The 13,115-nt window shown below is 40.2% G+C and overlaps 1 protein-coding gene across 1 annotated transcript; it reads left to right on the top strand.

Moving 5' to 3' along the window:
• The first annotated feature begins 17 nt into the window (after nt 1-17).
• On the top strand, nt 18-6,460 carry bmb (brambleberry). The gene is given in 15 exon segments (XM_036575478.1): nt 18-165; nt 324-462; nt 712-981; nt 1,400-1,528; nt 1,905-2,090; nt 2,530-2,752; nt 3,039-3,155; nt 3,510-3,689; nt 4,017-4,223; nt 4,313-4,466; nt 4,793-4,857; nt 4,961-5,022; nt 5,024-5,086; nt 5,430-5,527; nt 6,047-6,460. Coding segments are annotated over 13 exon segments (1,878 nt in total). The 5' UTR covers nt 18-165; nt 324-462; nt 712-717; the 3' UTR covers nt 6,177-6,460.
• The last annotated feature ends 6,655 nt before the right edge of the window (nt 6,461-13,115 follow it).

The raw sequence follows: 13,115 nt of genomic DNA, 5'->3' as shown, positions 1-13,115 counted from the left end.
AACAGTAACAGGGATGACCCACTGAACGGCGGTTTATCCTGAGGGGAAGATTTTACCGGGTTAAAATCACACGGGGCGGAAATTTCAATTTCTGAGTGAAACTCAGAGTCAGATTCAACGGCGAGCTTTGCAGCGAAGGGTCCGACCGTTTGTAGGACAACTTTGGTGAGTGCAGTATCTAATTTTGCCCGCTGTGCGTTGTTTTAACTTTAAACTGATTAAAACATAAATGTGCTAAACTGGATGTCTCTGTGCGTGTATAAGCGGATAGTTGAATTGTTTGGATGGTTTCTTAAAGGCATTTCAGAGTTTTGTGTTCGCAGACACGCTCACACGCTCATCTTCGCTGATTCCCCTCAGCTGTGGAGCAGTGAGGAGGAGGTCCATGCCCGGGCTTGTTTTGGGCAGTAAGACCTTCATTGTTGCAGTCTAACTGGCAAGTGTATCAGCAAGGATCTCAAGGTAAAATGATTAAACTGGACACACAGATTAGTCCACAGCATAAATCTAGTCATGCACAGCCAGAGCTGTTTACATTTACATGATTGTTTTATTTGGCGTTCGGAATGTGAGAGTGAGGCTCGAGTGCGTATATGGCTGTGTGTGTGTGCGTGCGTGCGTGTGTGTGCGCGCGCGCGCGCGCGTCTGTCTGTCTGTCTGGTCCTTCTTCCTAAAATCCTGAAATAATCATTTTCTATTCATTTCCTTTAGGGCCAAATGTTTCTGAGGCTTTTGGTGAGTTTGGTGTCATGGATGCTGCTGGTGTATGTGTTGGGTAGTCAGTGTGGTACAGCTGATGGCTTCTTTGACTGGATGAAAAAAGCGGCCCCTGCCCCAACCCCAGTCCCCCCAGCTGCCCCTCCTGCCTCGTCGCTTCTGCAGGGTGATGCTCCACCTTTTGAAATTAATGTTGCTGATGAGAAGTTTTTGGCTGAGGCTAAACAAATGGATCTCAGCCCTCTTGACAGCTGCCATTTCAGGGTAAGTGCATGACAAGACCTCTCCTGTGTTCTTACCTGGATCACAACCACAGACACATGCATACAGAGGGGTAACACTCAATATTACATTAATACTGGGTACATTATATGGAGTAGGCCATAGTTTGCCTGCAGAAAAGCTTTGGTCCTTCTTGGAATGCTGTCATACAAGTCCTGAGCTGTGAAGTGGGGTGTTGGATCAGGTTTTTAAGATGAAACCCCTCAAGCTCTTTGAGTCTACTTTACACAGCAATTCCAGAATGATATTTAGATCTGGTGATGGTACAGGGCCTGGAAAACGTTTTCTTGTTTTTCATGAAACTACTCTTGTTTTTGTGTAGCATTGCCTGTGGGGGGGTATTGTGGTATATGGGGACAACAGTGTTTTTACCATCTGGGTCATCTGGTCATCTTCACAGGTTGTCGCTCAGCTGAAAGCTACCTGCAATGGCCTGTCAGAAGAACAGCTGGCCAAACTGGGTGTTGCTTTGTTTAACTGCCAGGCGGAAGTCGAGGGTCGCAGGACTTACCTTTGCACTGAGGAGATGGTACTTAAAGAGCATTAAGTTTGCTGTAGGGGTGTAATGATTCTGAAACCTAGATCAAAACCGTGATACAACCCACCACAACCAGCTGACACATTTTGAGCCCTCATTACCTTAATTTATGTGAAGTTAATGTAATTTACCATGTTCTTTAGTATCAATGTTGGTATTTAATAAAACCTAGAATTTCTTAATTTTTTCTTCTTTTTTCTTTGATCTACTATGTATTTGTAAACATGCACATTAGGCGAACCAAATCAAGTAGGATAAGATATTTTAATGCATATGAATGCTGATCTTTGATCTACTGTTATAGTTATGCTACATAGTCATTTACATGAAAAAGTGCTAAACTTTACTCTGGATTTCTTTTTGTCAGTCCATTAAAGAGTGCACAGCAGACATGGATTCAGACACATGGAACGCATATCACATTGTCAGCAACCGAGCCCGTTCAGTGTGTTATGCCACACGCCAACAGCACTTCCGCCGAAAAGCAGAGCTTACTGTGAACGCCCTGATCTCTACTGCAACAAACCAGCTTGAAGCTATGAAAGACTTGAAGGTCTGCTATCACATATCATGTTTTGTGTCCTTTTCTTTTTGATTATTCTTTGGGCTTGTCTAATCTGCGTAAATCCTATAGAATTTGTGCAGCAACTGACTGACGTAAGAATCTCGGTGGACCCATTAGACATGTCTGTATAATTCTTAATGTGAGAAGTAGGTTTTAGGGCTAATTGACAAGTTGGTCAGTAGAAGTCAATTGAAAGTCTGTGGAGCTTGAAAAATGTATGTGGCCCTAAACATATTAGCAAGGCACTTAATATAACTTTGGACTAGAAACAGGGCTGGATGATCTTGATGGAATAAATTATAGAGAAAACAAACTTTTAAATGTAGTTATGTAAAAGAAAATTCTGTCTTATTCTGAATTCAGTGTTAACATACCATTATCTGAAACTCTGGTTTATTTTGCCTGCCAAAACTGCATGTGCTTACAGGAGGGGCAGCGTGAGCTTCGGGACATGACTGCTGCATCACTAGATAAACTGTTGGAGGGCCACAGTGCCCTACAGCTCCAGCAGGGTGTGCTAAAAGAGGGTCAGGAGCAGCTGGACGCCTCCATCACCACTAATCTGCAGAGGCTGGCACAAGAGAAGGCTCTCATCAGTACAGGACAGCAGCTGGTGGCACAGCTCATACAGGGAATTACACAGAGAATGGGTTTGTCATGTGTTCTATTAGATGATCAGCAGTGACTGATATCCCAAGAGTCTCTTTTGAAAGAAAATATTTTTTTCTAAAATGTATTATTGCAAATTGGTTATTTCCTAGTTATATTGCTTATAAATTACTTTTTTTTGGGGAAAGGCCATATGAGGTTCTTTTGAGACACTTTGTTTGCTGCAGTGCATTTGTTTTACATTAATTGCATGTTTTTAAATTCAATGCTTGATTGAGATTTTAATAGCTAATCTTTGCCTGTTGTTGTGTTCTGTTACATGTTCAGAAAATGTTAGTGAACAGTTGAAGGGTCAAGGTACAGAGGTACAAGAAGGTCACCAGGCCATTCTCGATGACCTGGCTGAAGTCAGAGGACGTGCTCAAGAGATCTACAGTAAAATGGGTAATTCTTCAACATTCCCTGGCATATGTAACTATACTGCGACTGCTTTCTCATTAAATTGTTCCTCATTCAGCACTGGTATGATGATGTGTCTTTCTTTTGAACTGGTTCCTTTTAATAAATCGATTGAAGTGATTTCTAAAGTCAAGCGAAATCAAACTTTTCTGTAGTGTCTTTAGAATGTTTGTCGGTGTTGCAGCCTGAAGAATTCTAATATAATTAACATAAAGATCTTTTAGTTTTAACGAAAGTAAAGATTATCTACTTATTTTCAGATTTAAACTTAAACTCTACTGTGTTTTCATGTTACCTTTTAATCTCCTGATATTCTGCCTCTTTTTAAAATCTTTTTAGAGCTTAATTTGAATGGAGTACTGCAGCAGCAGAACACAACTGCACACTTCTATGCTGAACTCATGGGGAAGCTGGAGCGCATGAACAGCACTCTGGGATATATGCTGACGTACCTGGACAGCATGCAGAACCGGCTAGAAGATAGATTGCACATGATCCAAGGCTTCTTGGGATGGGCTGGTATACCCCAAATGTTTATTATGTGCTATAGTCTCAAATATTCACAAATGATTTTACTTTGTGCACATGTGGCAAAAACAACTGAAATAAAATGAAATACTACTTTTTTTTTTTTTCTCCACCCACTTTTAGTGGTGGCCAGTTCCTACCTGTTAGCTAGCTTACCTAGGATGAAGAGTAGTATTCTAATATTCCCTGTAGCCAATTAGCAAAAGGTTTTTTGTTTGTTTGTTTGTTTGTTTGTTTTTATTTACTTGTTTTAATTTTTAATCAAATTGGGCTTGGATATTAGAAGTCATGGTTGTTAATTCTTCCTTGCTTCCTCAGGTCTGAGCCTGCGTGCCCTGTGGACGTGTGTGTTGCATGCTGGGTATTTCCTTTTCAGCGCGGTGCTGCTGTCCTTCTTGCAGTGTCCCACTTTCTCCCGCGTCTCTCTGCTCATCACCGTGCCAATCAATGCTATTGCTGAGGTCAATCAGCAGTCAGCCCTCGACCTGGTGACACTCTCGCTGCTCCTCTTCACACTCTCACTGAGTTAGTCTTACTGTAAAATGTTATGCTTTTTAAATGAAAAGTTTTTGTATAAAAGTTGAGGTGCACTGAGATCTCTTACTATTTTACAGGTCGCTGGTTTCTGCTGCAGTTGCTGTGGATGCTGTCCAAACTGAAGGGCCAAAAGTGCACTGCTGCTCCTCTTCTGGCTCTTCCAGTTGAGAGAACTCCTGAAAAAGTCTCCAGACCTGCATGCCACCCGGCAACGTCCTCAACTCCTCAAGAGTGAGTCTTGGCATGAGAAGGAGTTCCTTTAAAGTGACTACTTGGCAAAAAAAAAGTTTTGTTAAAAAATGTGTTAAAAAATTTGCTAAAATGTAGTTCCTCAGCCAAGACATATAGTATAGTATAGTATAGTATATATTATATTATAATGTACAGAACTTGACATGGTTAGATTTAGGCATGTAGTTTGCATGATCCAAAGCAGAACTGAATAAGCAGACAGCATACATATCTTTGCTAGACATTTGGGATAAGTGGAGAACTTAAGCCCCACCTAGGTTTGAATCCATCATCACATATCTTTAACTACATTTGTTTGTCTTTAGAAGTGCCCTGGACTGTGATTTGGAGTCAGAAGTGCCGTGTCTTGGTCAAGACAGCTTTATGACCGGTGTGTTCTCAAACTGACTGACAAACATGCAGGCAGACACAACATGCACATCTTAATGTATGTATATGCTGGTCATTTATTGAGCTTATTCTATATGTTCTAGGAGACCCCTGCATGGTGGCTTTATCGCCGTCTCAAACTTATGGCCCCCCACAGAGCAGGGTATCTCTCCCTAGGCACCCCCAGCCATTCTACACCCAGATTCAAGAGTCGCCTTATCAATGGAGGGGTAAGTAGGAAGGAAAGACTCCTTCACATTTATTAGTTATTTATTTTATATTTAGTTGCAGTCGAGGTCGGTATTATTGGCATCACCAATAAAGATGTTCAAAGTAGTAACATACAGTACAGTAGTAGTATACTAGTAGTATAGTTTTTTTGTGTATGTGTGAAGTAATGCACAAGTAATTGTTAAGCCTGAGCTTATGCAGCTCTTCTAATGCATTTATGCTGAAACATTTACAAAACTATTGCAGTTAAGTTCTTTTAATTTTAAAACTGAAAGTATATATCTTGTATACTAAAATACACAATCATTTACATGCATTACTGTCGTCTTACTTAAAAATAAGGTTTTTGAGAGCATCTCTCAGAGGAACTTGGGAGGTGTTTTGGACATGGTGAACCATTCACGGAACTCCAGTTCCAATCAATCAATCGCCAGTAACAGGTAGATCTATTAAATACCTGTACAAGTGTTTTTTGTGTGTGTGTGGTATGTTAAGGCCTTGTTTACTGTATCTGCTCAGTACTTTGTGAACTGAGGGGTGTAATGATGCACATTCTTGGATTGAATCAGATTTTTCGATTCTGAGATCGAGCTTGAATTTCCAATATTTTAACGCCTCTGTTGAAAATTGATTTTCTATTAAATAGGGCAACAGTTATAAACAATACAAACCCTGCTTCTTATAAAGCCTTGTATAGCATGACTTACACCCCCCCCCCACAGAAATCAACATTTCACAAAAGCACAGTTAAACACTATACATTTACTTTAATTAAATTACATTTCAAGTTTGTTTTGATACTATACATGGGAGATCACTGAAAGAGACTGAGGGCCGTGTGTGTGTGTGTGTGTGTGTGTGTGTGTGTGTGTTTTATTTATTTTTGTTCCTGATACTATAGAGAAATTGTTCCACCGTTTGTAAGTGTTAGGCTGTGTTCATTGTCCTCTTCCTCTCAGTTCGTTCTCAGGTCGTCCTCTGTGTAGCGGCACTACTAGGTTGGGACAGCCGTGTAAGAAAAGGGCACTAGCAGGTCAGGACTTCTGTAGGGTCCATGAGGGAGGACACAGCTCCTACAGTCGCCTCTGAAACTGAGTCAGTCTTCCACTGCCATCTGTAGCAGCAGTGAGTGCATTTAATGTGTGTCTGTGTGTGGTGTTTTTAATCAGTGTAATCACTAATGAACCCTTCTTTTTTATTTTTATTTGATGGTCTGTTTTTTATTCACCCCTTATGTCACTATAAAATTGTGTAAAATCTTTTGTATTTAATAATAAATTATTACTAAGTGCACTGTCTTGTATTGTGCTGGTAGTCTCTGTTCAGTAGAGATGTGAAAAGGCTTGCTTATTTATTTATTTTTATTTATTTATTTCTTCTTTAACTCATTTCTTCTTGGTTAAGTTAACCAAGAACGTAAGACTTGTGTACTTGAGTTATTAGTTTATTACTGCCACTTCTTGACTGATGAAGGAAAAGCAGATTTGGGTGGTTTTCCACAATGCACATTCATTTATGCTACACAATAGGATATACACTGTATATTCCAAGAGTGTCCAGACACTGCTCCTAATTATTAGTGAATTCAGCTACTTTAAGGTGCGCCCATCGCTGACGCGTTCCCTTGTGCACATACAGCTTGTATAATTTCTATAGAGAAACATTACAGCATTGACAATAAAATGGGACATTCTGGAGCAGCACATGAGCCCAGGGATGCAGATAGGTTAAGTTTGGAGTGCTAAGTTTTTAAGCAGTTTTTAATATTTATTTTATATTTTTTATATTTATAGTGCTCAAACTGGCCTTTTGGTATAAGCTTAAACCTTTCTAGCGATATCAAGTCTTTCATTAGTGATTCCCACAGAGCAATTGAAGGGGACTCATTACCAACCCATCTAACTATAACTGTCTTCCTGGCCAACATCAGAATGAGCTGAATCAGTTCCTTGTGTTTGTGTAGTGGTACAGGGATAACTCCTAAAATGCACATAGGGGGATAGAGTTCTATTGACACCTTGCAAATCTTTAAAAAATTTTCACCTATCTTCAGCTAAAACTCCCATACATGTAAACATTCCCATAAGCAATTAAGTTGTGTTACTATACTAGTTTTACACTTGGGGCAGTTTGGTGATGTGCTTGCATTACATTTGCTATATACTTAAAGGCACATCTATGTCCTATGTAGTAGATTGTACTGCATTTCTCTCTCTCGATTGCTCCAATGTATTTTTGTCTATGTTGCATTGTAGATCTTGCCTCTTTAAAAAATCTTTGCCTGTGTTTACTAAATAATCATTAAATTTAGATTGTAGTTTCTTGCGAGAGATTAGACCCTCGTACAAAGATTAAATGAACAAAATGAACCAAAAAGATGAACAAGGGATATGGGTTTAGTAAAGAATGTCTCCACCCAGACTTCTGGTGCAATCTGATGGTGTATGAATCCAGTAACTAATAATTCTAACCTGTATTGACCATGTATAGTATCTAATGTTTGGGAGAGCGCACCCACCCTGATCCCTGGGGTACTGTTTTGAGTTTAATCCCAGGCTTTCTACTAGCCCATTTATATGATGACATTGCTTTACTTATAATTACCTTTTTACTATGTTTAAAAAAACAATATTATGCAGCTTTTGGGCAAATGGCCTACAGCCCTGCACACACTTTCCCTCTTTGGACCTCGACCTGCAAGCGGCCAGCAGTCGGCGAGGGAGGCGATTCAGCTCACCGTAATGAGACTACATTGTTAAGGTGCACAGCTACTGCAGGTTTTTAAAATACACAAATGAAATGTAAAAATACAAATTCTACGGTTTAACAAGAAAGATACATGTCAAGATATAGGTCTTCACTATGTTCAAATTAGTTTCAAGTTCAAATCTTTTATTTTTTGCAGTTGTAGTTTGTCAGCCCTAAAATTGGGGAGTGCTGCCACCCCCCTCTGCACCCCCACTTCCTGCGTCCCTGCATGAGCCTAAGGTCACCATGCTCAATGCCAAGTGTTGACTATGGATTATGAGTTGGAGTGGAATTTGTGATACACAACTAATCATTCAGCATCAGTACCTGAACTCACTAATGCTCTTGTGGCTGAATGCAATTAAATCCTCACAGCAATGTTCCAACATCTAGTGTAAAGCCTGTTACTGCAGCAAAGAAGGGACAAACTTGCTATTAATACCCTTGATTAAAGAAGAAATGTTGAATGACCAGGTGTCTGTAATTTTTGAACACATAGTGTACTTTACTAATTAAATGATTTGGAAAAAAGTCATGTTCTCTCACTTCATTCCATTTATTTATATGTAAAAGCAGAAAAAAGCAGTTATGCTCTGCTAATAGGTTTGATCTTAATCTTCTCTCTTGCTTGGTATAACACGAGATGGTGCATCTTCAGAACTTGGTTAGTTTTATTAATCTTACTTCAGATCTGGTCATCACAGAATATGGATAAAATGATTTAATTAAAGTAGATATTTTCAAAATAGTGTGATTAGTAATATTAGAGTCTTCGAAATCTCAACATCATGATCATCTCCCTCCTCCTCAGGGTTATTCTGTGCTGCAGGTCGTTGTACTGTAAAAAATAAAAAAAAGGATATATAATCGCTGTCAAAAAAAAAAAAAAAGTATCCTCTTTATTTTTCTACCTCATTTGCACTCAGCAGATGTCCTTTACATTGTGGGAAATTTTGAAATGAATGGACCAATAAAATGGTCCAAAATTGCTTAGAATAAAAGCTCTTTACATTAACTTATCTGGGAACGCATTTGCGTCAGACAATTCCCGGAGCACATTGTTCAGAGACATTTTTCAAATGAACTTCGATTTGGCAGTTCAAAATGTAGTAAGCGACCTTCGAAAAGCTGTGTGCTATGATCGCAACATCTGTAGAGCCAATAATTTCTCACAGCTTGATACGTCATTGTTTGTTAAAAAAAAACCTTTTCCATCACCCTTTTTTGTGTTTTGGTTTTAGCAATATTTTAACGTTTCCACTTCATCCTTGCATAAATTTCTTTTTGCAATATTTAGGTGTTTCTAGAATTTTGGGCTTTTCCCATTCAGGTTTTTTTGCACATTTTCAAAATTAAAAATAAATAAATAAACAAAAAAATAAAAAACGGTGGATGGATAAAAACACTATGAATAACAATTGGACATCTGAAACATGCATAAAGATGGAAAAAAGCAGCAAACTAAAAAACACAAACTGTCAAGCAGCCAAGCTTAAGTCATACTGCCGCAGTGGGTGTAGAAATGTTTGGGGTTTTCCATTTATATCTTACCTTTGATGCCGCAGGTCACCGTTGACAAGGACAAATCAACTTTTTAACTTGGGTGGTTGACATTTTATATTTGACTTTCAAAATGGACATTTTCCACTCTGTCAAAGTTGCAGGTCTTGCTTTTACAGAACCCTCAGACACATCTTTTGAATACCTGGAGCTTCATATTCAAAGTACCTTCACAAGGCTGCTAACATTAGCTCAATGCTAAACACCTGAAAGCTTAAGCAACAAAATGAAGGATAGTGTAATAGTTACTAAGCAGCGATTAGAGAAGAAAAAAAAAACTGACATTTAGTAAAGACGTGAAGGGTGTCGTGATTAAGATCGACCAAATTACACCGGGTCCAACGAGCAGCTCTACAGAGTTTAGCACATTTGCTTCAAGCCTTCATTTCGTTATCAGCCGCCAGTGTTTCTTTCCTACCCGTTTAAAGGTGAAAGCGAACATAAAAACTTCGCTGTCATTGGCTTTCTGCAAATTTGGTACTCACAGTTCTACTCACAGACTATTTTACTAAATAAAAAAAGCCTGAAGTGGGTTTGGTGAAAATGTTAAAACAAAGGGATAACGTTACTTCAGTGCATCAGGTCATTATAGGTAAGACATGGACGATAAACATCTTTCATGCCCGCTTTGGCATTATGCTTTTGCCTACGATGATTTGTTTCAGGTTTTTAAGTTTGCTATGTTGTTTTTGCTGGTCTTTGTTCGTCTCAGCTGTCTGATTTTAACTTAGTTTTGTCATTTTCTCTAGGCAGAAGTTGTGTCTGTGCTGAGCAGGTGCTTGCTTTACAGTGAAGGCGCCGCAGTGTTGGTTGTGTTTGTGTAAATCCAGCTTTCTGGGTGTTTGCTATAGTTTTGTATCCGGGTGGGAGTGTTGAAATGTGTAGAGTGATGACTGCACTGCTGTCAGGAATAGGCGACATTCAGCCTGCTGTGATGACACTGGCGTGTTCTGAAATTGTATATATGAAGTGATAAAATCCCACAGGGTGTAAATACGCTAGCGCTACAATATCATGCAATAATACATGTTTATGGACAGAGTATTGGCTTTGGTTTGTTGTAGAAAGTCTGCCGTGGGCAGGATAGTTATGTTTTGTCTGCGCCGTCCCTGGGCGCTACTCAGAGCTTGAAGGCGGACGGCAAGGAAAGACCGTGACGACGGCGACGAAGCTGCGAGGCTCCACGGGGAAGACGGCCTGTCGAGGTTCGACGGCGCGGCGAGACGGGAGGCTGTGACCCGGTGCGAGGAGGCGCGACGCGGCGAGGAGCAGTAGTGGGGCCGCCGAGCGAGTGAAAGCGAAAGTGAAACCATTGAAGGTTTCAGCGCGTGAGGAGCGGTGAGTGAGCACTGCGACAGAGAGGACGTCACGCAGGGATTTAGCGCGAGCCTGGACCGGCGGTTAAACAGATGCTGGGTGAGGTTCATCGGCGACTTGGACTGAGCCTGGCTCCTCCCACTGGCACACCTGCATCTGATCTCGGACTCCTTCATATTCCCTGTGCTTTCCCCGTTAGTTTGTGAAGTCTCTGTGTTTCCTTTACCTGAATGCCAAGCTGGGTCTTTGTTTTGTTCCTTTGGTTTGAGCCCCTGTTTGTCTTCTCTGTTTTTTTTAAGCATGAATCTTCTCTTGCTTGCTTGTGTGTTGACCTCTGCCTGTTTTATGGACAACGAGTATTGGAATGCCCCTAAGAACAGACATTTTTAATTTTGCTTATAATTTTCATAAACATGACCACAAACTTATATCTAACAATATCAATAAAAAAATAATATTTTTGTCAACATCTTAGCGATCCAGCATTTAAACCCTTACAATCTCAGGCTTATTACATTCTAAGGCTTATTATTCAGTAACTACAGGGACTTCAATGCAAACTCTCTTTCTCTCTCTCCCTCTCTCTCCCTCTTTCTCCCTCTCTCTCTCTCTCTCTCCCTCTCCTCTCTCTCTCTCTCTCACACATACACACACCTCTGAAAGAAAAACACACTTCAGAAGAATGAACCAAGTACAATAAATGGTGGAGAACACACAACCTAAAACTAACAGGCCGAAAAATTTCTTGAACATGGTACAGTAAGATCACAGAAATTCCAGACTAACATCACAACTCTTTATGTCAACCTAAACTATGTGTTGTAGAGATGAGATGAGTGCTGATCTGATGATAATGTCTCTGTTAAGAGCTACATAGGTGCCTATTATGTTATACCTTACTTTACACTGTAGATATTTACGAATGAAAAATAAAGCTTAGCGCCCTCTGTCCTGTTTGTTGGATTGACTACAAAGGAAACGCACCCTCCAGTTCATTCTAGTTCAGTTCAGTTCTGCTTCTGGCCCCTAACTGTGCCAGGGTGAGTGAGAGAGGTCCATCGCACACCCTCAGATCATCCTGCCTGGATACATACTGTACAGCAGAGAGAGCTCAACTGCCACCAGTGGTGGAAAGCAATAGTAACTTACTGTACTTAAGTAGCTTATTAAAGGATCTACACAGTGAATAATCTCTAGATACGGACATATTAATGAATCCAAGTGTGATTGAGGGCACAAGAAGCGCAAACTCTGTCTAGGAGAGAAATAAAATTAGCTATAGACTCAACTTTGCCACCTGGTGACTGACACCCTAAGATTTTCATTCACCTTTTGTCCCAAAATCACATCTAAACCCACATTTAGGAAGGAGTAATAGATGTGGCCTCACTTTTATCAGTTTATTAGTTAATTGCACAGTAAATTAGATAAACTGATACAAACGGTTTGTGAAAGATTTTTTTATATCTAAGAATACTCCTTCATTTATTAAAAACAATAATTTAGAATTAACAGACCAAGCCATATTCCTGGTCATACTGAGTCTCAGGCTGGCTATCTGGTAGGGGGAGTCAAATCCATTCACTGAAAAAAAAAACCACTAGTAAGTGAGGTTCATGCCCCCCCCACCTTCATACAGATGAAGGGGAAAAAGTCACTCTGAGCTATTTTCCTGCAAGAGCAGCCGCTCTCCTCCACAAGACATAAAAGAAACAGAAACAGTCAGTTGGTTAGACTTTTCACATGAATCCACCTGAACATGAAGAAAAACAAAATTTAGCAACATATACATACATCATCTAAACCGCTTATCCTTCTGGGTCACGGTGGGGTGCTGGAGCCTATCCCAGCTGTCATTGGGCGGAAGGCAGGATACACCCTGGACAGGTCGCCAGTCCATCGCAGAGCAGACAGACAGACATACACATTCACACCTAGGAGCAATTTTTAGCACGTCCAATTGGCCTGACTGCATATGTTAGGAAACCCACGCAGACACAGGGAGAACATGCAAACTCCACACAGAAACGACCCTGGTCGCCCAGCCGGGAATCGAACCCAGGCCATTCTTGCTGTGAGGCAACAGCGCTACCCACTGCGCCACCGTGCTGTCCTTTAGCAACATATATTAACCTACAAAACAAATATACAAGACACCTACTATCTACCAAGGTCTAATACAGTAAAAAAGAAAAGATGGTATAAGGCATTCATTCAGTTTCAACATTTTTTACAACAGTGAAACATTTAAAAGGTACCTCACACAAAGAGCACATGTAGTTCAAAATCTCATGTATAGTAGGCAGCCTCAAAACCTGCACAAAAAACAACACCTGCCAGCCAATATTTGAAGAGTTTTATTCCAAAATGCATCACAGAAAAATTGTATTTTTATTTTTGTTT

The sequence above is a fragment of the Colossoma macropomum genome, unplaced genomic scaffold, assembly GCF_904425465.1.
Source record: "Colossoma macropomum unplaced genomic scaffold, Colossoma_macropomum, whole genome shotgun sequence".
In the NCBI taxonomy this organism is placed as follows: Eukaryota; Metazoa; Chordata; class Actinopteri; order Characiformes; family Serrasalmidae; genus Colossoma; species Colossoma macropomum.
Note: the sequence above shows the minus strand (reverse complement) of the source record. Positions and strands in the feature narration are given on the sequence as shown.